This window comes from Octopus bimaculoides, chromosome 3 (assembly GCF_001194135.2).
Source record: "Octopus bimaculoides isolate UCB-OBI-ISO-001 chromosome 3, ASM119413v2, whole genome shotgun sequence".
Lineage (NCBI taxonomy): Eukaryota > Metazoa > Mollusca > Cephalopoda > Octopoda > Octopodidae > Octopus > Octopus bimaculoides.
In genome coordinates, this window is record NC_068983.1 from 62327897 (window position 1) to 62354308 (window position 26412).

General features: G+C 36.2%; 1 protein-coding gene across 2 annotated transcripts in view; it reads right to left on the reverse strand.

Annotated features, from left to right (window-relative positions):
- Nucleotides 1-236: 236 nt before the first annotated feature.
- LOC106873658 (RNA cytidine acetyltransferase) overlaps nt 237-26412 on the reverse strand; it is a 47843-nt gene continuing 21667 nt past the window's right edge. For both annotated transcript variants that reach the window (XM_052966197.1, XM_014921109.2), the window contains exons 13-27: nt 24163-24290; nt 22217-22464; nt 20559-20675; nt 19169-19270; nt 18257-18331; nt 15951-16067; nt 15145-15278; nt 12554-12602; nt 10528-10636; nt 9675-9782; nt 8229-8401; nt 5571-5690; nt 4131-4229; nt 1634-1794; nt 237-352 (exon numbers count right to left, since the gene is read on the reverse strand). In XM_052966197.1, the coding sequence (XP_052822157.1) occupies nt 262-352; nt 1634-1794; nt 4131-4229; nt 5571-5690; nt 8229-8401; nt 9675-9782; nt 10528-10636; nt 12554-12602; nt 15145-15278; nt 15951-16067; nt 18257-18331; nt 19169-19270; nt 20559-20675; nt 22217-22464; nt 24163-24290 (1831 nt within the window). In that variant the 3' untranslated portion in view covers nt 237-261. The remainder of the gene's footprint in view (nt 353-1633; nt 1795-4130; nt 4230-5570; nt 5691-8228; nt 8402-9674; nt 9783-10527; nt 10637-12553; nt 12603-15144; nt 15279-15950; nt 16068-18256; nt 18332-19168; nt 19271-20558; nt 20676-22216; nt 22465-24162; nt 24291-26412) is intronic.

The following is a 26412-nucleotide window of genomic DNA, read 5'->3' on the forward strand; positions in this document are numbered from 1 at the left end:
AAAGCAATTGAGCCATGACAACTTCTATCCAGACACAGTGAATCAAAGACAACATTACACAATATTCTTTCCAATGTTGGTAAAGTAGAATTTGAGAGAGATCCGAGTGCTATACATTTCACATCAAGCTCCCCTCATTGATTCATTCCAGAAGATTTACATATCAACTACATGCCCAGGCAGAAGTTACAATTAACAACAAATCCAAGTAAATTAAAAACACAGTAACACTACAATAAAAAAAATAAAATATTTATTGCATCATTTATGCTTCTTGGATTTCTTGAATTTTTTTGATTTCTTCTGGCTAGTATTTTCTTCCACCTCCTTCAGTTGACGTTTCTGCCTGATACTACAAAAAAAAAAAACATTAGTGACTACTATGATTTTGCATAAAAACATACATATGCTGTTTGTTACTCAACACACCTAAGTGCACATGAACATATCAAATATGACTTTACACCAATAAACATATATACATATTTTTGATATGTTTAACATTGACAATGAAAAAGTTGACAGTAACTTTGAAGTTTCAGCTTGCCTTGAACAGACTGAAAAGTATTCAGTAACTCTTCACTTAATTGTTAAATTGTTTTCATATTTAACTTGACATCAATGTGCCCCAGCATGGCTGCTATCTAATGACTGAAACAAAGTTAAAGGTTTATAACAATTCAATTATCACACTCTTTAATGTTGTATATCTCAGTGTTCAGGTAATGGCAATAATGCTTACATGCAAGTGATTCTCTATCTTTGAAGCATCATAAGGAAATGGTCAAATAGCATTACCAAATAGACCCCTTAAGTGTATACCACTTCTAATGGTAAGCTACCACTAACCATAGAGTAGTTGTGGTTGTCTGGATATTCACAACCTGCAGATCATATTTAAAATAATGAAGATAAAACCTGAAAACTAAGATTGAGAAACATGATCTTGAAAATATATGTAAGTACAACATAGTGAGTATTATATCACTTCACCCTTATTATATTTCGTTGTTTGTGTCAGGTACAGATTGCAGTTATGCCTAGGCATCGCCTACAAGAGTTTCAGTTAATTATATTGTCTCCAGTACTTAGTCAAAATTACATTTTATCAATCTTAAGCTACTGAAAAGATGCATTCAACAGAGTCACGTCCCTTCAAGAAATTACCTCCCTGAGGATGTAAATAAAAGAACTAGCGTGATTGAATTCACAACTAGGAGACAGTGAAGCAAATTTCTTAACAACACTGCCATGTCTGCACCCATATCCCTTCCTTATTCTCCATCGACCACTGCTAATATACCCAGCATGTCCTCTCAAAAAGTTATACACTAATATTCTTGCATAGCCACTCAAACTCATGGATATTCAGTTGAGATGAATAGGTACAATATGGTATAGAGGAAGTTTTCTTAGAAATATAATTCTAGGGAATACAAGCAAACACAGCATGGAGAGCCTTTCAAAGAGACAGAGGTGATAATGAGAAGAGAAGGATGCATTTTAGCCCGCCTGAGAGTACAACAAAATAGTAGAGAGATGAAGAGAAACAGAAAGAAAACAACAAACCAATTTGAAACTATAAGACAGCAGCACAGAGACTGTTGGTGGTGGTAGTACAGAATTAACTAACCTTTTGATACTGATACTTTTGAAATTCTTCTTCCCAGTAGAGAGAGCCAAATTCCACTGATCTTCATCTCCCTTCACAGCAAATTGACTGAGCTCAGATTCCTCCAGGATTGGAGCTATTTTCTTTCTCATCTCCTCTTTGATTTCTACAGCAGCAGCATCCTGAAAGGGAATCATGCCAATTTAATCTTCATATAACAGTTGATAAAAATTTCTTACCAAGGAACAAGGTTTCAAATTTAGGAGTTGGGGTATAGTCAATTATAGCAACCCCACAACTTGATGGCTAATTTATTTCATCAACAAATCTAACCAAGGTGAACGTCATGGGATTTGAATTCAGAATGCAACTAATTGCTGCAAAGTATCAGGTCATTAAGAATGAAATGTCCAATTTTCTTATGCACCAAGTTTGACAGTTGTAAACTCTAATGCTTTATCCTGACAATTCTCTGTTTTACAACACTGAAGAATTACATTATCACTTTTTGAAATGCAATTCATGGTGTCTGATTATATTGTGAGTTTTCTCTAGTAAATCAATTTCTGTGAACCCATGGATAGATAAAAAATTCGAGTTGTTTAAGAATAGGAGTTCCGTCATGGAACCAATGCATCCCAGACAGCTCAAAACATCAATGAGGTGTTTGGTGAAGATGTGGCGAATGAGCTCACTGAACATTGATGGATTGAGAAGTTCCAGTCTGGTGACCTTACACCTGAAAATTAGACCCGTGGCAGACCTGATACCAAGGTGGATAATGATGAGCTGGAAACTAGTGGAAGCAGATACTTCTCAAACTATGCGCGAGTTAGGAGCAAGGTTTGATGTTTCGATTCCAACTGTATTGGACCATCTGAAACAAATCAGCATGGTAAAGAAACTGGACAAATGGGTACCACACAAACTCAACGTGCATCAAATGACATGTCTTGAAACTTGCTGTTCTTATCTGTCATGGCATAAAAGCGAACCATTTTTGCATTGTATTGTTACGTGATGAAAAATAGATTCTTGTCAAAATAGCAAGTGTTCTGCACAGTGGCTGGATAGAGATGAAGAGCCAAAACACAATCCAAAGAAGAATATTCACCAAAAAAAGCTAATTGTGTCTGTTTGGTGGTCCAGCACTGGTGTCATCCACTACAGCTTCATGAGACCTGGTAAGTCAATTACAAAGGATGTATACATCAACCAATTTGATGAAATGATGAATGAGCTTGCAATTAAACAACCAAGATTGGTCAATAGAGACAGGCCAATTCTCTTGCAAGACAATCACATGTTGCACAAAGAATGCTACTCAGGAAATGAACTTGGAAGTACTCTGTCATCCACCATATCCACCAGACATTGTACCAACTGACTATCACATTTTTCAGGCATTAGACAACTTTTTGAGAAAACTTTAAATCTGAAGAAGATGCAAAAACAGCCTTTTGTGATTTCATCACCACTTGCTCTCCAGAATTCTTCACTGCTGGCATAAATAAGCTACCAATAAAATTGATTAACTCCATTGCTTTTTGTTGAGATAAAGTAAAACAAACTTTCAATTCAAAATTGGACATTTCATTCTTAATGACCTGATATTTTGTCTGACAAACAGTTAATAAAATGAACACTTTACAGCTGCAGACTGGTACAAACAGTAGTCAGTTGATCTACCACAACACTATAATGCTCTGGCAGTGTAAATACTATTATCAGTGGTCATACCACAACCATCTTCATGGCCCTAAATCCTGAGATCAAATTTGACCATTACTAAGGTCATTCGTGGCCACTCTCTAACACAAGTAACCTCCACCAATACATACCATTTTACCACTCAACACTCATCTCATCCATTCTTATTGCTAATTATACCATTGCCATCATCTCTCCAATGTATATTGGCAGATGTCTTTAATGCCCATCTGGTGTTTCAGCAGCTCACTACCATCATCCTGCAGGTGAACGATACCTGTCTGATTAATTAAACCCACTTAATTTTTTTCAGCCTTTGTCAGTATTTCATATCAACTACTACAAAGCACCATACTTTCTTTAATAGGTTTCATACAGGCTACCCACATCAGGTCGAGAGAGAAAAAGAAACCTCCTGTTGCTAAGCAGTGCGACATTGAAAAAGTGACAAGGAAACAGGGTTTTATATCGCTCATTTGTGAGCAATAATATTGGCAACTGGCTAATCATTAGCAGGATGTGTTGAAGCAACTCAAACAAACAAAATAAAAAACAGCCGTAGTCATTTTATTGGCAATTTCTCTCTCTCTCTCTCTCTCTCTCTCTCATACACACACAGAGTTTATTTCTACACAGTTATCTATCAGTTTTCATTTACAAGTCATTTGCTCAACTTGAGACTATCACCGAAGGCACTTGTCCCACAAGCAATCACTGAGATTGAAAGTAGAACAACATAGCAGGTCAAGCAAACTTCCTATTCACATGGCCATCTTTGTTCACTCTAAGTTTCCACTAAGGAACTTACCAATTCATCATCCAGACTCTGTGGCACTGGTTCCATGGTAATTTTGTGTTCCTTCACAAGCGTCTGCTCCACAGATTTCTCAACAATAGAGTTAAGATGCTGTTAAGATAAAAAAAAAAAATTTCAATCAAGAGAAAAAATTAACAAATGTTTCATATATAAACAAATAATCAAAATACTAAACAGAAACAATTTACAAGTATGGCTAATTTTCCACAATTATTTTTTAATTTTATGTACTGAAATGTGTACTATATCATCATAGCTAGAAATATTTGAGTAAGATATCATTATTATTGGTCAGTGTGTATGGAGAGGTAGGATTCTGGTCTAACAGAGGAGCCTAAGTAGTCAGTCAACTTGCTGCAAATACCAGCCATATATTTCTAAAAGCACACCCTATTGACCTAAATAAAAGATACACATGACATATCTAGTTCTAGAGATAAGATATGGGATGTTCTTGACTGAAATGTTTTAGATCAAACGAGTATTCAATCAATGCAGACCTAGGGTTAAGCAACAACCAAAAATGTATTGAAAAGAAGCCCCTTTAGCTTGGCTGTTCTCGAGATTACACTGTGTTACCTTTCTGCCTATATACTTGTTGGTAGAACAAATGATTATACATCAGTATTGGCATAGAGGTAGTGACTGGATTGGTGTTGGAAGCTGTACCAATATAGAATTGACTATAGTGGTATGGTGATAGCTGAACCAAAATAATACAACTTGTTACAGTGTTAGTACAAGGTAAGTGTAGAGTTATGGTGATGACTAGCTCCAGGTCACTTATGAGTAGAACTATAATCAAAGGCACACCAGGTGTAAACATTTTGTTGTTTTAGGATGTGCAATGTATTCTTCCTTTTTCTTTTATTAAAGATGATAAGATGTGATGAAGAACAGCAGGCCGAGTAACTGCATAGAAGCGCCATCATGGGCTCATTGTCTAAGGCACAGTCAAAGGTCATTTACTTATAACTAAATCAAGTTACTCAACTCTAACAAAGCAGCAACAGAATAACCACACAGCCACACACATCATGAAACTGAATTACTGTAATTGAACCTACATAACCAATAAGTGAAGCAGAACAGCAACTGTCGTACACCAACACAACCCAGTATGACCACTAACAATATACTATACAGTACTGTTATTATGCCAACAACAAATTACACAGAATTATTGCTATACCAACAGCACATTGCACAGTAACGTTGCTATGCCAACAATGAACTACACAGTGCTGTTGCTATGCAAACAAGAAGCTACATAGCCATATTGCTATGCCAACAACATTTTACAGATTCATATTGCTTTGCTAATAACAAACAATACAGTACCTTTCTTATGGCAACAACAAATTACACAGCCATTGGCTATACCAGCAAATTTGATTTGAGCAATATAATCAAAGTAAGACATGAGATTACCTGGACAACTTTGCGAATAATTCGGTTGTAGAGACCCAGCAATTGACTGGCAGCGAGTCCTAGGTTTTTCTCTAGATCGTCAACTGTCTTATGTTGCAGACCGATGCCAAGTAGCAAAGCCTGAAAGAAAACGCCAGAAAGGAATTAGTCGCATAACTGAAACATCCAATGTGAAAGTTAGTACACCTCTTTCTCAAGCAATACTTTCTTCATCAACTATATACATCATCATCATCATTTCACATCCATTGTCTATGCTGGTATGAGTTGGATGGTTTGACCAGAACTGGCAGGCCAAAGAGCTGCACCATGCTCCAACCTGATTTAGTATGGTTTCTACGGCTAGATGCTCTTCCTAACCTCAAAAACTTAACAGAGTGGGCTGGGTGCTTGTACATGGCACTGCACTAGTGCTTTTATGTGGCACCACACAGGTGATACCTTCCTCCAGTCACATCCTCTCCCCTTTATTGCACTCCATCCTCAGAACCACTTCTATTCCTCATTATCTTCTTCCAGCCATGTTATACCCAATCCTTAACACCCCTTTAATCTGCTATACTCCCAATGTCGTCTCATATCTAACATAATCCCCACCCCTCAGCCAGTCCTATATCTCTCACTTGTATCACATTTAACCATCTCCTCACTCATGTTCTTATGAGACATACCCTTCTATCACCCCTTGCCTGTTCACCCAGACCAATCCTCTGTATCACTTCACCTATATTCATCCCATCACTGCACCTTGAGGTTTATGTCCTGACAAATATCTACCATCCTCACTCACTTTTTCCATTTCTATCTTTCTAAGTCTCACTTCCTCTACTTTCTTCTAGTGCTGAAGTATCCTTAAATCTCTTCTACAGCAGACTATGTTATTCCCTCCGTTATTCTTTTAACCTCTCATGAACTGGCACAAAGCCAACTCTCTCAACATTACTTCGCACAGGCAAGGGGGTCTTTGTTTTTCAAGTAGTTTCACAACATTCCCGTGCTACTGCCATGAAGAAAGCACCCAGCAGACTCTGTAATGTGGTTGGCATTAGGAGAGGCATCAAGCCATAGAAACCAGGCCAAATCAGAATACAAAGCTTGGCAGTCCTCTGACTTGCCACCCCTTGTCAAACCATCCAACCCATGCCAGCATGGAAAATGTATACACACACACACACACACACAATCAGCAAGGAAAATGGATGTTTAATGATGATGATGATAATAATAATGACATAAATTAAACAGAAGTTATTTTTAATTTATATCTGATAAGAGAAAAGGCCAGGAAGGACTTGAATAGATATGCTTTGGAGTAGTGTTGAATGCAAAGACCCAGCAGTCTTCAGTCTCTGCAGTGTTGTAGTACTACTAATAAAATGCAAGATTGGAAATAAGAGGCAAGTATGAAATGGAAAAAAAAAACAAAAAAAAACATGTACAAAAGTAGTAGCAGTAATAATAAACACCAAATATGCACTAGACTAGTGTGCACAAGAGTATAATACAGGGTGGATTAAATCCATGCCCACTATGGCAGAGGGTTGCTGATTCACTAGAACACTGGAAACAGACAACTCATGTATTTAGTTATCTCCCATCATGTTGCAAGTTACAACACTGCCTACCTTCACTTAGCTTTTCATTCCTCTTAGGTTGATAAAGTAAGTACTGCAGTTGATATAATTAACAATATTATGATTTCTCAAAGACAAAATCGTAAGCCAGTGTTACAACTGATTGAATTATCGGCAATATATGACTAATGTTACATACTCTGTTAATCTCAGATGGATGTATGAATGGTAGAGTCGGCTCTAGCAGGATCTCAATTTAGAACATAACTCAATACAGCAAATAACTATTTCTACTATACCAACTCCATACAATGAATAGGAATGGATTCTGTTATTGGTGCAAGGACAAACACTTTAGAAAGAGGGTGTTGCAGTAAATTTTATTGGAATATCATTTGTTCAGAAGGTATAAATAGCTAGATTTGGGCTCAGAATACAAAGGATTGTAGCCATGTACTGTGAGGCCTTCTTTGTGGCAACCTTCTGTTTCTAGATTTCTAAACCAGAATAATGGAAAAGAATTTCTTGTATTGGAGCAAGTAAAGTGTGATCTTATTGTTGCATAGAAAAATAATTCTTCCTTAATCAGTTAAGTTTGTTTCTATTAAGTCTGTGAAAAGATTGAATTTTATAGTTGAAGTAAAATAAGTCTCATTAAATTGATATATGGCAATATCGGTGGAGCATCAGACTAAAAATGTTGTGGTATTTAGTTATATCTGTTACGATTCTGAGTCAAAATACCACCCATACTGACTTTGGCTTTCATCTTTCCCAGGTCAATGTATTAAGTACAAGGATCAATGTAATTGTCTAAACTCTTTTAATGACAGTGTTCCACCAATTAGAACTGATTAAATCCCAAATTGATGTAGGAATACCAGTTATGTTAATACAAGTATATTGGGGTATTCTAATGATGATGATGATTGGGTTGGAGAGGCAGGGATGCAGGAAGTGAAAGATAAACTAACGAACTGGAAAGACAATAAAAATATGAAGTAAAGAACTGATGCAATAACCCCCCCCCCCCCCAAAAAAAAACCGGAAAAAACAACAGATAAACAGAAACTAATTGTTTTACCTGTTGCACAGCACTGAGATGAAGTTCAGGTAAGCGTTGGAGAAAATACAGTTCAGCAATTGTTGGCATCAGATCCATGATCAGATGATAGTCTATCATATTTTGGGAATATAACTCCAGTCGCTTTAAGTCAAATACAGTCAGTTTGAAATCCAATTCCTGTTTTGCCAGAGCTACAACCAAAAACAACAAGTTAATAGAATGCATCATATGATCCCCAGAAGTATATGCACTGTTGATATTAAGACACTGAAACTTGACTGTTGGAGACATATTTTTACTGATTTCAGTCAATAGGCTTTCTACATCATGAACAGCAACAGTGTTATTTCAAATTGCTTTAGACACCCATCTTTCCCCATCAACCTACATAAAGAAGACAACTTTTATGCCCAGCCAGTTTGGACTGTGACTGGGTTCTCTGTTGGGAATTAAAGGACCTTTCATATCGTAGAAGTAACCTTTATTCTCAGTAGCTTAAAAATGCAACTGTAAGCTCACTTAGTATCCCTACACCAGAAAGAGATGTTTGTTTCTCAGCCATAGTGAAGGCAACCCAAATAGAAACTCCAAATATGAAAGGAAACCCAACAAGAGCAGTAGTTACTCTGAATGAAAACTAATATTGAATACACTGTTGTAGCAGACAACCTATCTTATGATAAAATACAAGAAAAAGTCCATGATGTGAAGTAATTAGAAATACAAAAGCCATCTAGCTCTAGGAATCCTGTATAAAAGAAAAAAAATATGTACTTTGCTTTGTCACTCAGATTCACTAGAGGAGTAGGCTGAGTAATTTTTATGGTCCTAGGGTCACAATCATCATCATCGTTGTTTAACGTCCGCTTTCCATGTTAGCATGGGTTGGATGATTTGACTGAGGACTGGTGAAACCAGATGGCTACACTAGGCTCCAATCTGATATGGCAGAGTTTCTACAGCTGGATGCACTTTGAATTTAAGAGTACCAGAAATATACATTCATTATGCTTAATGTTTGAAAAGATTTGAAAATACTGGGTTCAAATTTTGGCACAAGGAGGTAAGTTGACAACATCAACCCCAGTGCTTGATCGATACTTATTTTATTGACTCCAAAAGAATGAAAAGCAAAGTCGACCTTGGCAGAATTTGAACTCAAAGATAGATGAAATGCTACTAAGCATTTTCCCCAGCATGCTAACAATTCTGCCAGTTCAGCACCTTAAGATTTAAAAATATTAAAACTTAAGCAAAAACAAAATAATGCTTGAGTCAATAAGGAAACATCTATATGACCTGCTAGAAATATTAACTAAACCTTCTTCAAATCACATCCAATTGTCTTAAAAAAAAGACACATTGGGATATGTAGTCCTACATATACATGGCTGTATGGGCATAGATCATATATTAATATTGGAACTTGTAAATAAGGAGATGACATGACAACACTCTACTTACCTACTGCTTCTTCTTTACAGTGTTTCTGTTGGAGAATACTAAGTGCAGTGCTGCAGCTGAAGAAACGGAACTGGTAAGAACACAGGGAAATGAAACGACGACGGAAATCTAAAGTAAGAGAGAAATTTGTGAAATAATGTAAACATACAAAAAGAAATACAAAAAAATAAAAGCCTACAGGTGTGTGTGTGTGTACACAGGAAATATACATACATTAGGAGTGAAGAGTCCACACTTTGTGAATTACAAATAAAAAAATGTAATTAAAACAAATTTATTAAACTTTCAGAAATTTGTGACTTTTGAGCCACTCTGTATAAATATTTAAATATGCACATACACACACACACGCATGCACAGACATATATTGCTGATTTATTTTAACTCTCTTCAATTCAAGAAGAGGTAAACAAACACTTAATGGTGATTATTTCTTGACTTAGAATGAAGAAAGATAACCTCAAAAAAATAATTAATTCTTGATTTACTGATGCTATGTTCGTTTTGAGAGCAGGTAAATGAACAGGCAATGAATTAACTGTCTCAACCTTAATAAAAAGACTGGCCTTTTTTATGTAACCCGAGTTAGGGAAAGTAAGTTTCTGTCACACTAATGACCATCAAATATGTCAGCATTCTATAATTTCTATGACTCCACTTATCATCATCATTATAATGTTCACTTTTCCATGCTTGCATAGGTTGGGTAGATTATGCAACTGTGTAAAAACCCTTTATTGGCAAAGGGTGAATAAGAAAATAATGTAGTATGAAATGATGTTAGGAGAAGTAGAGAGGAGAGAGTGGAGGCATAATGATAATAGCCAAATCAGACAATGATAAAATAAATTACCTTTCCAGAATGATAGCAGCCATTTTTTGTCATACAATGTGTTTGATTCATCTTCCTTATCGTGAAGAGTCTTCAACATGATACAAGAGTGTTCTCCAGTCAAGTCATTCTGAAAAACAAAATCAATAGAGTGTAGACTACAATAGAAATTCTGGGAATTTGCATAAAATTATAAAACCATATTATACTTAGAGAATAGAAAACTATACACAGGGTGTTGAAAAGTTCCTGGCTTCTGGTAAAAGAAGATAAGGAGGATCAGTTAATTATGATTTTATTCAACATTTTCCCCTCTCAGATTCACACATTTATTGCAAGGGTCCTCCAGTTTTTCTAAGCACTGTAAAAGAACTTGGAAGGTTGGGCCTCCAATCAGGTCTTTCATGATACCCTTAAAGCCAGGAACTTTTCAGCACTCCCATCATACATACACATGCGCGCACACACACACACACATACATTGTGTGTATGTTTGTGTTGTGTTGTCTTGACATCGCAACATAGTCATAAACACGAGCCACTATCACAAGCATTGTCCTTCATTTTCAGTCTTTTGCAATAACATGTCCAGCCATTGAGAAATATCACCTTGGTTATTTATAGGTGGGACTGCAGCAGGAAGAGCATCCTACTTTAGAAAATCTGTCATGATGATTCCACCTGAGCCATGCAAGCATGGAAAAGCAAACATTAAATTATTTATGATGACAATGAAGACATAGACAGAAAATTGCAATACTCTAATATACACGAACCATTATTATTTAGCATCTGTATTCCATGCTGTCACAGTCTGGACAATTTGATAGGATCCAACAGTTCAGAGGAATGTGATAAGCATCAACATCAGTTCCTATGGTTGGGTGTCCTTCCTAACAACATCTCTTCTAAGGGAATGTCTCAGTGGTTCTACATCAATGGACTGCCCTGTTATAGTTATGAACTAATGACAGACTCTCTACATATTCATTCAACCTGCTGGAAACAGCAGCCAAATTTCCCTCAAACCACAATTTAATCTCAACAAAGGCTATGCTAGATAATGTAGTCCTGGTTTCCCTGTATATAGGAAAAAGATGGAACAGTTATAGCTGGAATGCCTTGACTACAGGTCTGCTTCATCAGAGCTGACTTGGAAATAAATAATAACAGCCAACCTAGTTGGATGAACTTATCCAATATACACAGCCATATACTGTAGCAAGCATATCATCTAGTAAAATCAAGTTTCCAACATTCTGGGGAAATTATCTTTTACCAATTTGTCTGCTTTAAAGGTTACCAGAAGGAAAAATCAATCTAGGAAGAGATTGGGACCAAAACTTCATTTTGTGTACAAGTGAAATATTTGTTACAGTATCACACTGCTTCTGTCACTAATGAGGAATTTTTACCCAGCCTGCCAGCTTTTAGCAATACCATGATTTGTTAATGCTTTTCGATATCAATAGAGGCTAAATTTATTTGGCCCTTCAGCATTTAAACCAGCCAGATCTAGCCAATCACACCTAACTTTCAATACAAAAATAAAATGTACAATCACATCAAGATTTTAAAATTAATTAAAAACAATGTGAATGAAAAAGCATTACATTCGGCAAAATAATCTGAATGTGAAAGGGATAAGCATGTGATTGCAAATATGCATAAATCTGGATTTAGAAATTCTACTACCTCTGCCAGGTAATTTTCTTCTGCTGTTGATATTCTTCTGTACATTTTAGCACTATAAATCTGTATTGGAGGCTTTCTTGAAGCAAATACTACAGTTTTAAGCTTTTCTACAGTATATCCACATTACGTTAGGTGTACAGAATGCTATTTTGTTAGTGAAATATATTCTATTGTTTTTAAACATACACACCATATAATAGGTCCTAAATTATAGAACAGCATATTTTGCAATTAAAATTAATTAGCTAGAACTAGAAACACTAATACTGTGCTGTGTCTCACTGGATATCTTTATGCTGAAACAGAAGTAGCAAGCATTGCCTCAAAAACTATGAACAAAATAATAACTCACAGCAGTTTGTCTTAAGTAGACAGGGACAAAGCCATTTCGTTTCCAGAATCTATTAAAGAAAAAAATACACAAATTAAAAAAGATTACAGAATTATATATAAAATTCTGTTAAGGTCTTACAGCTGTATATAGGTTATAACAATAATAAACTAACAAGACTGACATGACCTGAGAGAAAGAGTAGCCAAGATATAACCATGCAATCTTAAAGAAGGATAACATCAGGAATACCTTTGTTTAGATCATAGGTCTGTTTGAGCAAGGCTGACCTGGTACTAAATAACATAGAGTACCACCTATTCCCTAGCAAAAGTGGAGTTCTATGTGTACAGTATTAAAAAGTAATCTTTAGTGTATATTGAGAATATAGGCAAGCCCTGGTATGTATGTATGTATGTGTGTGTGTGTGTGTGTGTCTCTCTCTCTCTCTCTCTCTCTCTCTCTCTCTCTCTCTCTCTCTCTCTCTCTATATATATATATATATATATATATATATATATATATAGGCACAGGCATGGCTGTGTGGTTGAGAAGCATGTAGATTTGATAGATGGAAACTGAAAGAAGCCCACTGTATATATGTGTGTGTGTGCAAATGAGCGTTAGTATCTCTTTGTCTTGGTATCATGTAATAGTTGTGAGTATCACTGTCATACAAGCAGTGTCCTTCACTTGCACTCTTCAAGTTGTCTGACCAAAGAGAAATATTACCTTCCTTGAAACAGGTGAGACGTATTGACAGGAAGGGCATCTGACCATAAACAATCTGCCTCAATAAATTCTGTCCAACTCATGTAAGCATGGAAGAGTTGACATTCAAATGACATATATATATATACCCGCCTGACTGGCCCTCGTGCCGGTGGCACGTAAAAGCACCCACTACACTCTCGGAGTGGTTGGCGTTAGGAAGGGCATCCAGCTGTAGAAACTCTGCGAAATCAGATTGGAGCCTGGTGTCGCCACCTGGTCCACCAGTCCTCAGACAAATCATCCAACCCATGCTAGCATGGAAAGCAGACGTTAAACGACGATGATGATGATGATGTACACACACACAAATATTTTACACCATCCACTTTACATCTATTATAATTACATTTGTTTCTGTTTCTCAATTTCCAAATATGGGATACTGCTTTCAACATCTATATATTATAATAACTTAATTTTTATCAGGAAATTTGATTTCATTTGAAGTTGTTAGTTATAACAATAATAACGAGATCACAATTAGAAGCCTTTGAAGGGTTAATGCAGAGAGTAATAGATGTGGTTGAGTTATTAGCATCATAATTTAATATCCGTTTTGTTAGATGATGATGATAACTCAACTAATGTAATTATGTGCCTTGCATTCTGAGTTCAATCCTAGCACAGCTGAACTTTGCCTGCCATCCTTCATGTTTCAATTAAATAAGTACCATGTGGTAGAGGTCTTACATATGTAACACAGCTTCTTGAAATATTTTTTTAAAACTGAGATTATCCTAGTAATAAGTAAACAAACACTTACTCTAAGGCAGTGTTTAAAAATCCAGAGGTAGACTTTTGACTACTAAATTACCTGGGCAATCTCAGTTAATGTTTTATCAACTCACTAAATTACATATGAAAAATCCTTTTGTACAAGTATCAAGTACTCAGATGCTTCTCAATGTAATATATTCTTCTTAGTCCTATTGTAAATAAGTACTAATCAAGTACTATAACCAACGAAATTGACAGCTACTCCTTTCCAAAATCTGTATCCTCAAGGTTATGTTAGAGACCCCTCATTATTTTAGTAAAGGGATGGCCCTAATAGTAGGGCCCAGTGAGACTGCTATGTCATATTTAATTATGCCTGCCATTGTTTGAAGTCCAATTTAGCTGGGATTGATTTGTCTTTATGTTCCTTGAAGTGTAAGTGAAAAATTTAAATGTTCCTCTCAACCTCAGAGAAATGTATAAACAATTCTTAAAACTGGTGTCATCAGATACAATGGATAAAAGATAAGCCTTCCATCCCAGGTGTGGCTGTGTGGTAAGAAGTTTGCTTCCCAAACCACAGGGTAATGGGATCAGTCCCACTGTGTGGCATCTTGGGTGGACCAAAGTCTAGTGAGTGGATTTAGTAGACAGAATCTGAAAGAAACCAGTCGTATGTGTATGTGTGTACTTTTGTTCCTGTGTTTGTCCCCCATCACCAGTAGACAACTGGTGTCAGTGATTAAATCTCTCTAACTTAGCAGTTTGGCAAAAGGGACCAATAGAATAAGTGTCTGACTTAAAAAATAAATAAGTACTAGAGTTGATTCATTCAACTAAATAAATTTTGAAGGTGGTGCCCCAGCGTGGCCACAGTTTAATGACTAAAACAAGTAATAAGGGAAAAAGTAATAGACTAATATACTGGAGTTAACATTCATTGATATACTTATTTCTGATAACCAGGTGGACTACACCTGAATTGCAGACATCTTTCACAAATACATCTGTATTATAGACATGAAGATTCAGAGGTGAAATACTGTATAAACAGCAGATAAAGATGTTTATCATTTCATGGAATAAACTTAATAGGAAAGTAAGATTAATGAATACTTTACTTGAGAAGGTCAGCTGTCAACCCAAATGATACACCCATATAATCAAGCTGTTCAGGGGGTCGTTCAGTTAGCTTCAGTAACAACGGAGGTAGGTTCTTACGAGGTACTGGCTTCTCTACTATCAGATCAAGTTCCTGCAAATAGGCAATTAATGAAACAAAGATTACAAACGACATTCATGTACACAATCAGCACTATTAATTAAAATATTGGCTATAAAAGTTGCTCAATAAAATCCCAGTCCCAACTGGTCAAGCTGTTATTATATTAGCAATAACTCTAGTAAAGACACTTAACACCCAACGACAACAGTTCTGCTATCAATAAATAGATACCAACGAAAGATACTCTACTGCAGCAGCAAATCCTTCAAGCTGAGTGAAACCATTGCTGTAGCTAGTGCTGGTGACATGTAAAAGGCAGCCATGCCTGTGATACGGAAAAGGCAGTGACATGTAAAAAGGCACCCAGTACACTCTATAAAGTGGTTGGCATTAGGAAGGGCATCCAACCATAGAAACCAAGCCAAACCAGACAAATGGATCCTGGTGCAGCTATCCAGCTTACCAGCTCCAGTCAATCCGTCTGACCCATGCCAGCATGAAAAACAGATGTTCAATGATGATGATAACAATAACAATGATTTGTAGTGCCTGGGAGCAATTGATAGGTATCTTTTATGATACCAAACATATCAGAGTAGAGCACCATTCCTTATGACACTAGACTCTCTTAAACTAGAAGAGAAGCTATAGCCCTATGCATACCTCAATTAATGGGAATGTTAATAAATACTCGAGACTCACCTCTTCATCAACAGGTTCAATGTCTTTAGGAACTTCTTCAACATCTTCATTAAGTCCCACAATTTCTCCTTTATAGTACTGAGAGAGGAGCTGCAGGGCACGAGAACCATAACCCATCTAACACACATAAAAATGAAACAAAAACAAACATAAGAATAAAGCAAGAAATCAAATGGGGCATTAGTAAGAATATGCAATATGTAAAAAGGCTGGTTCTATCACAAAGTGACAACAGCATCATAGCTCTTGCTATACTAAAGACACAGAATGCAAAACGTATTTGTATAGAATGTATATGATGTGTCTTTTTATGCATAAACTGCAGAACAGTATTTGCACAATCTACAAGAACCAGGTGGTGCAGTGAAAAGCTCATACGAAACTAATGAAAATACAACAATAAAAGTAATCATAAATTGTAACATTGGAACGAAGCTTACTATAGTTGGAGGGGGTTTTCAGTAGATTATGCCAACCCAAATGCTTAGCCCTGGAAGGATGAACAATGAAGTCTACTCCAGCAAGATTTGAACTAAGAACATTATGTAACATAATAAAATACCAATAAACATTCTATCAATTCTGTTGTTTATAGATGTTACAATAATAATACTACTACTAATAATAATAATAATAATAATCCGTTCTACTATAGGCACAAGGCTCGAAATCTCAGAGGAGAGGCCCAGTCGATTACACTGACCCCAGTGTTTCACTGGTATTTAATTCATCAACCCCAAAAGGATGAAAGGATTAGTCAACCACAGTGGAATTTGATCTCAGAACATAGCAGCAGATGAAATACCGCTAAGCATTTTACCTGGTGTGCTAATGATTCTGCCAGGTCACCACCTTAATAATAATAATAATCCTTTCTACTATAGGCACAAGGCTTGAAATTTGGGGAAGGGGACAGTCGATGACATCGACCCCAGTACACAACTGGTACTTATTTTATTGGCCCTGAAAGGATGAAAGGTAAAGTAGGCCTTTGCAGAACTTGGCCTCTAAGCATTTTGCCCGGTGTGGTAATGATTCTACTAGCTCACCACCTTAATAATAATAATAATAATAATAATAATAATAATCCTTTCTACTAGAAGCACAAGGCCTGAAATTTTAGGGGAGTGGTAAATCGATTACATTCACCCCAGTACTCAACTGGTACTTAATTTATTGACCCCATAAAGGATGAAAAGCAAAGTTGACCTCAGCAGAGTTTGAACTTAGAATGCGAAGACAGCTGAAATACCACTAAGCATTTCGCCCGGCATGCAAAGAATTCTGCCAGCTTGCCTCCTTATCAATAATAATCATAATACTTTATGCTATAAGCACAAGGCCTGAAATCTGGAGGAGGTCAATTGCATCAACCCCAGTACTCATCTAGCACTAGTAACCTCCAAAGATGAAAAGCAAAGTTGACTTCAGCAGAATAATAATAATAATAATAATAATAAATGCCCTGATGCAGTACCAGGCTTCTGATCTTAACTGATTGTAAGTGTTATCATGGACATTGTTTTGTCTTGGTACAAAAGATGGGCTACAGCAAATATTCTGTTCAATACCAGAGATTTGCTTGTCAGTTGTTTGAGCTTAACCACTCAAGCATGACCCTTAGTGGCTGACGAGATGTGCATCTCTGATAATGAGCAAAAGTAGTAGAGAGGCATCATAGTCATGTGTTGAGAGGAATTCTTTAGGGTTTGGATAATTCGCCTTTGGAAACATGGGTGTTTTGTTCAACATCCTTAAACAACCCTTATTCAGGGACCTTTTGAGCGGGATGAGGTACTCGAACTGAAGAAAATTCTAACTGGGCCTCACCTGCAATGTCATGCGCTGTTCATTTTGATATGAGATCACTATGTTGTGCACATATGGTTTTGATGGATGTGCCTGGCGTACCCTTATCAGACAGGTAATCATGATGGGTATACTGGGTATCACATATTTTACCCCAATGTTACTTTGATGGCATGTACTGCTCTCTCAATCAATAATAATAATAATAATAATAATAATAACAATAATAAATGCTTCTAATTTAGGTGTAAGGCAGTAATTTTGAGGACGAGGGTTAGCTGATACCAATGAACTTAGTATTTGACTGATACTTTATTTCATCAACCTTGAAAGAACGAAAGCCAAATCAGACCTCAGAGAGGATTTTAACTCAGAATGTAAAGACTTGAGACATTCATGCAAGACATTTTTTTCAAAGCTCTAATGATTCTGCCAGATCCACTACCTTATACAATCATGACAGTAAGAACAATAATAATAATAAAAGCATAAATTACCTTTTGATAGTCTGGATGGGTTGCTATCCGAACCACTCTCACACCTGATAAACTGGCAAAGTCATTGTCTTGGAACTGTAAAGAATTTCAATATGATAGTTAGTATACTATCAGTAACAAACAGTATGGTGATAATATTGGTGACTAACAATGATGTTGATGACTATTGTTGTTGTGGTTGCCCCAATAAAAGTTCAATGTTGCAGTTCAAGTTGAAGTGGCAGAATGGTTTCAACTTGAACTGACTGGAGATTTGAAATTTTTGAGAAGATCCTGGTTACGAGTTATGAGCTATATGCTCATAGTCAAGTTCTACTCAGAAGAGATGAAACAGTTTGCATTCGATCTGAAAAATGAAAACACTACACCATTTGAACTTTGATAACAGTATCAATATTAGCAATGATAAACATAACAATGAGAAAGCCAGACCACTTTATTTTCTATTTAATTACTGTTAAACAGCATTGTTCTGCTGTTTAATTAGTATCAAATAGAATTGTTAATTGAATATAAGAACACTGTATTCAGGGTCCTTATGGTCAATGCAACTACTTAATTAAAAACTGCTCAATGGTCTCACCTACTTAATTATAAACTCAACATAAAATGGAATTAAGTTTCGAGCTGTTGTGACCATGAGATTAAACTATTAACATTATCTTTCTCACCAGCTATACATATATATATATATGAGTTCTTTATAGTATACATTTATGCCCTCTGTGACCATCCCTGTATAAATGTTTTACCTTTGACCTCTACATTGCTCACATACAAATCCAGTGCCAACTTTCATTATAAGACACCATTAGAAACACATGCTTCTAAGATGCCCCAAAACAGAAATAGTGAAAATAAAATTTTAAAAATTATAGAAGCAAAAAGAAAAAGGCTAGGAAGCAAATTCACCTGCTGGGAGATGGTCCATGGAATCAAGTCTCCCGATGCACGTTTACCTTGTCGAAGACCACTCATCACTGCTGCCTTAGAAATATCTCCTTCAAGACACATCTATAAAAGAACATATCACAATTAAAAATGAAACAAAATTTGAACAAGTTAGTGTTAATATATTTAATATGGGAATCATTAAAAAACTATCTAGAAAGAAACAGGCAATTAGAAAAACAGCATTATCAGTCAATGACTAATGTTATTTTAATCTCACCAAGAACAGTGATCAACTCCAAACAAGTTTTATTCTTATTCTGAACTCATCAACAAATCACGGGTTCTAATCATACTTGCAGAAGCAGTGATAAAAGAAACATCAAGCAAATATACAAGAAAGGACTTTGTGGTGGTGATGGTGGGAGGAATAAAATGATTTTAGAAATACATAATTTAGAGAAGCCATATTCACATGAAAGCAACAGCTAAGTAAAAGCTAACACATTTTAAGTAAAGATAATTAAGAAGCTAAGTCAAAGTGATTTCTGTAATGAAAAACAAATCAATGGCAAATACTATTTCTTATTAAAAAAAAAAGGGCTTGAACATAAGTTGTAATCAGTTATTTAGCAGATTAACCCTTAAAGTTTTATACTGCAGATATCCATAGAATTTTACTTCCTCCAATTTTTGAGTTAAATGGTTAATACCTCAAGTAGAGAATTAGAGTTTGATAATTTTATTTACTAATAATGGAATACCCTTCCTAACACCAACTAATTTACAGAGTATACTGGGAGCTTTTTAAGCCAGCGCTGCATAAAAAGCATCTAGCACACTTTGTAAACTGGTTGGCATTAGGAAAGGTATCTAGCTGGAGAAATCATGCTGTAACAGACAACTGGGGCCTGGTGCAGCTCTCTAGCTTGCCAGCTCCTGTGAAACAGTCTAACCCAGGCGAACATGGAAAATGGATGTTAAATGATGATGATGATTTATTAATGTTTCAGTTAAGAAAACAATATTCAGGAAATAAAATCTTGAAAACACATGTAATCAATTTAGTTGTATTTAACCTATTTTAGTAGGAGAAAGAACATGACAGCTGGTAAATGTACATCACCATTCCACAGTGTACAGCAAGGATCATAACTTCATATCTGTACAGCAAGGATCATGATTTCATATCAACAAATTTAATCCAAATTCATCCAAAAGATATATTTTCTTAATTTTTATATCAGACTAACTGCCTTTCATCAGAATCTCCTTACTAACATGAATGTGAAATTTATATACAAAAAGTACAACAGAACTTTAAGAGTTAACATTAGTTATCATGTTTCTTTAATAACCTTTAACTCAATCATTAAATTTTCTCCAAACAACATTTATAATAAGAGCTAACCTGAACAACACAAAGAACTTCAGGAAGAGCCTGTTTGGTTGACTCCATTGGACCGAGTAAAACAAAAATATGATGTGCTGGAGCATCAGATAACATCTGTAAATCATTAGGCGTGTTCTGAAAAGATAAGCAAAATAAATTTTTTATTAATGGTGAGAAATGATAAAGATAATAAAGTATCTGATGAATTGATGTTCAAAAGTTAATGTTAATGACTGGGTCCTGAGATCAAACTGTGTCAGGGTTGAATCATATGGTTCAGTTGGAAAGACACCCTATTCTCAATCCCCTTGACATTTTACAGGATCTTCAAAACTGGTAGAGTAAAGGGTTAAAGAAATCACAACTCTTGAGTTTCTACAGGTGAAAGCAATGCTTAACAATATGAATTTTAACCTCAAACGTAAAGACTTGGTCTAAATGGCTGCAATAAAGTGAACTCAGCTAGAGGTACCAAAAGGCCAGATGGTGGTATTAAACCAAGCAAGATTAAATGTCAATCAAATTGCCTTCAAATTACACATCCACAACCAAAAAAGAAGACAGATTAGATAGATAATGTAGTCTTTAATTAGTGAAGGTGAAAATGTTTAGCCTGTCTTGTTAAAATTTCAATTTCTTGAATATTCCTGTTATTAGAGTAAGGGTCAAGGGTAAAGACCCCTTTCGGTCATGACTGATCATGGGATTGCACCTAGAAAGTTACCCTGTGAGGTGCAAGTCAGAGCAAGGTTGTTTATGGAAGACCAGTAGTCGCCCATACATACCAGCCTCCCCTCTCCATGCCACCAATGTTATCCATAGGAAAAGCAAAGGCTGATACAGCTTGGCACCAGTGATGTAGCTGAGCAAATGGAGCAACGGGGAAAAATAAAGTGTCTTGCTTAAGAACACAACACAGCCCAGTCTGGGAACTGAACTCACTACCTCATGATTGTGAGCCTGACACACTAACCACCGAGCCATGCACCCTATTAGAGTACCACATCTATTTTACTAGGGGTAAATACTTATAGATACATTGTTGTTTTTTTTATAACATTTAATATCTCTTCCCCATTTTTGAAGACAATAGGCCATATGTGATTTAACAGATTTGACTGCTGTTTCTAGCAGGTCACAGAACTACATTGAAGTTACCTCATTGGCTTGAGTAAAGGAGTAAGGAAGATTAATAATCATGAGTTGCACTGGAGTAGTTGCTAACTTACATAAACAATTTTTCGTCAATACTGTTTTCTTTGAGTAGATTTTGTATATTGTTGAATAGAAAAAAATGAAACAGTGCACATTTTAATGTTGTTATCCCATAAGCAGCAAGGCAGTAAGCGAACAGAATCATTAGAGCATTGAACAAAATGCTCTGTGGTATTTCTTCCAGCTCTTTTTGTACCAAGTTAAAATCTCACCAAGATTGTTGGCTTTTAATTGTCCCAGACGTCAATAGAAGTACCAGCTAAGTACTGGAGTTGATGGTGCTGATTAAACCTGTCCTTCAAAGTTGCCGACATTGTACCTAAATCAGAAACCAATATTCTATAACAGCAGTTCCGTATTTCTTATGTTTGCTGTTCACCATATCTCATAAGCTATGTCAATAAATATAATGAATTTGTAAAAATAAATGTTATAACATATGAATACAAGGGATACTTTACCTTATAATGGGAAGATACATAGAGTGACATTATTCGATGCAGGAATGCCTCAGAACCTTTATGGAAAGAAAACAATGTGTCCCTGCTGACATAATACAGATCACAGTCCTGCGGTAGAGGGCAACCAGAAGTTATTCTACGAACATTCGTCACATCAAGACATAACAAATCGTTGAGCCATTTCTCAACAGGATCACCATCAGCATATCTTATAGATTCATTGAGTTGCACTTCATAAAGGGCACGTCCTGTGGAGAAAAGAAAAGTCAAAGATATATCTATTTTGAAATAACATTCTCAGATTTTATCAATTGATTGATACTTTCTCTCTTTACTCTTTTACTTGTTTCAGTCATTTGACTGTGGCCATGCTGGAGCACCGCCTTTAGTCGAGCAAATCGACCCCAGGACTTATTCTTTATTCTTTGTAGTCTAGTACTTATTCTATCGGTCTCTTTTGCTGAACCGCTAAGTTACGGGGACATAAACACACCAGCATTGGTTGTCAAGTGATGTTGGTGGGGGGAGGGGACAAACACAGACACACAAGCATATACACACACACACATATATATATATATATATATATATATATATATATACACATACGACGGGCTTCTTTCAGTTTCTGTCTACCAAATCCACTCACAAGGCTTTGGTGGGCCCGAGGCTATAGTAGAAGACACTTGCCCAAGGTGCCACGCAGTGAGACTGAACCCGGAACCATGTGGTTGGTAAGCAAGCTACTTACCACACAGCCACTCCAACGCCTCTTATGTCAACACTTCTTAATGATGTCGTTTTTAATCATGCAAAAGCCATTGACGAAGTATAAAATGGATGAGATTAGTTGTAATCAGAGGTAAAAGAGTAGAACAAATGTCCAATGACATGAAGGCAAAGATGTCAATAATAGTATATATTTGGCACAAAGTCAAAATTTCAGAAGGGTTTTGTCATTTTAATAGACAACTGATTTGTAACTATTTTTATAGAACAGAGAATGGGAAAAGGTGCCCCTCTTCATGTCATATCGCTCTTGTATATCATCAGTAGCATGATGTATCCAGCCCAATGAGACATTATGCTTGACCCTCATACTGCCCTTGGTACCTCTCATGATGCTGTCCAGGCTTCCTAACACTGCCAATCTGAGTGCATTTATTCTCATGATCTCTAGGAAAATATTGCTTGTATCACTGTTCACCAAAGGTTTATATAACTGTCCACCTGCTCAATGATATGGTTGGTTGCATGGTTGATTCTTTATTTTGATTTTATTGAAGTGCATGTTGAGTCTGGTTGATCACATTGTTACTCCTGCAATCCCAGTTGATATTCCTAAAAACAGCATCATGTAGACAAGAGGTATTCAACTTTGGTGAAATGTTGCCTCCTTCTTTAACTCCCCTCTTCAACCTGATCAGTTCCTCAATCCCCCAAAATTATGCAATGGCATGAGAATTGCCAACCTCCAACAATCTCTCCCTCCTCCAGCTGACAGTTTGTTATACAGTTTTGTGACGGAAAATACACCTTTTGTGGCAGTTATAACGAAATTGCTTTCTTATATCAGAGTAATAAGGTGTCTCGATAGAACATCTTTAGCCCCGGGAATTACCAGATACACCAGCTAGTATATATATATATAGATAGATAGATATATTCTCACACAAATACACAATGAACTTCCATAAAGTTTTTGTCAACCAAAATTTCATTTATAAGGCATTAATCAACTTCTCTCCTTCTCCCTGTGGTTTGAGCAACTTTGGTAGTGATCAGTATCAAAGTAAACTAAAAATGGTAGGAAACAACAGTTTAACTAGAGCAATATATTAAAGAATGGAAGTTTTGAAGAGACAACTGATAACTGATGTTGAAATATCTATGATAACCATAGTGACACTATTAACATATATACATACATATAATAATAGACGTACCTGACAAACTATTAGTGGTACTCTCAACAGTTGTCACCTTTTTCACTTCAGTTCCTGAGAAAGTAGCAGCTTGTTGTCGGAGTTGTTGGATAAGTTTCAGAGATAAAGAACGACCTGTACCCTCGTATCTGAAGATGGCCAATAAAATGCGATTTAATCATTAAACAATAAAATTTAATCATTTGAAATACAATATTAATATTAGTAAAAGTGCATGATTGGCCTTCATGCTGGTGGCACGTAAAAGCACCCACTACACTCCCAGAGTGGTTGGCGTTCAGAAGGGCATCCATAGAAACTCTGCCAAATCAGATTCGAGCCCGGTGTAGCCAGCTGGTTCACCAGTCCTCAGTCAAATCGTCCATGGAAAGCGTACGTTAAATGATGATGATTCAAGAAGAAATAGTTGTTACCGCAGTTGGATGCTACATTCAAATCTAACCACACTATCTTGAAAGAAGAGAGGCTATATTTGCCAGACAAGCAGGCCAAAGGAAGACAGCCAAATAAATACCTTGATTCAAAGGATAAAACACTAACAGAGGAAATAACTGGAATCATGTCATTTCCATTCCATTCTTAGCATTACTTGCAAGATAATACTTTTCTATACCCAGGCGTGTTTCTTCATAGGAGATTGGAAATGAACACCATCACTTATAGGGTGGTGATGGTCGTTTACAACCATCATGATACATCAAGCCAAAGCAACATAAACGCACATATTTATAATGGGCTTCTTTCAGTTTCTTCAACCAAATCCACTCACAAGGTTTTGGCTGACCTAGGGCTACAGTGGAAGACAATTGCTCAAGGTGCCATGCAGTAGGATTGAACCTGAAACCACATTTTACATCACATTTTTACTGCAAAAATATTACTCATTCACTTGTTTCAGTCATTTGACTGCGGCCATTCTGGAGCACTACCTTTAATCGAACAAACTGACCCCCCAGGTCTTATTCTTTGTGAGCCTAGTGCTTATTCTATCGGACCCTTTTGCTGAACTCATAAGCTATAGGGACATAAACACACCAACATTGGTTGTCAAGCGATGGTGGTGGGGGACAAACAGACACACAAACATAGATATATATCATCATCGTTATTATCATCATTTAATGTCCACACGACAGGCTTCTTTCAGTTTCTGTCAATCAAATCCACTCATAGGGCTTTGGTTAACCTGAGGCTATAGCAGAAGACACTTGCCCAAGGTGCCACGTAGTGGGACTGAACTCGAAACCATGCGGTTGGGAAGACTGGAGTTAAATATTTTAGATGAAAAAGCTTAACTGTTACAAAGTGAAAGTTGACAAATAAATCTACTGTTGCTGAAATTTCAACAGAATGTCCTGAGGTAGCACAGGAAAAAATGGTGATAGTTAGACAAAACTTTCCAGTCTGTTAAAATGAGTAGGATAACAGTTAAATAGCACTTAGATGTAAAACAAAAGTAGAAGAGTCAAAAAAGAAGGAACTGTAATTATTGAGCCTGCTACAAAATAGCAACCAAATCCACTCCATATTATATGTTAGTCATTAATGGCCAATAAAACAGGATTTAATAACGAAAGACGAATGCATGAGTGCTACATGCTACAGTCTATCATAATATTATACACTACAGACTTTAAGAAGGTGACGGGCATATTGAACGTAATAATATCGTCCTAGACAAACTAAGAAATCTGGTGCAGTAACTGGGCACGAATCCTGGTAATGCAGAAAAAAAAATCAAGTAACACTAATGCAGAGTTATCTCCCTTACACTGCATAGCGCTACAGATTATTAATTTAGACACACCTAAAGTTAAAGCAAGTGATGTATGTAACTTGCACGAGGTTTAAGTACAGTTGTACTGTTGAAGATTAGGTTTTTGGCATATTAGCAATAGAATCAATAAATTTCTATACGTGCTTGCCTAAGATTTCTTTAACTGCAGCTGCGATGAAAGGGATGTAAATTTTTTTCATCATGAAAAGACCTAGATGTTGCAAGTGAGGGCTGTCAAGTACCAAACACCAAACTACCTTTATACATACTTTAAAGATTAAAGTATAGTTGAAGAGATTCCAGTGAGAATATTACAAAGAATAATAAGTTGACTATTTCGTACTGAATGATAGAAACCACAGACACAGCTCACTTTAAATGTTAGTAGGGAAAGTTTAGGACAGAATGCAATATATAATATCATCATCATCATCATCATCGTTTAACGTCCGCTTTCCATGCTAGCATGGGTT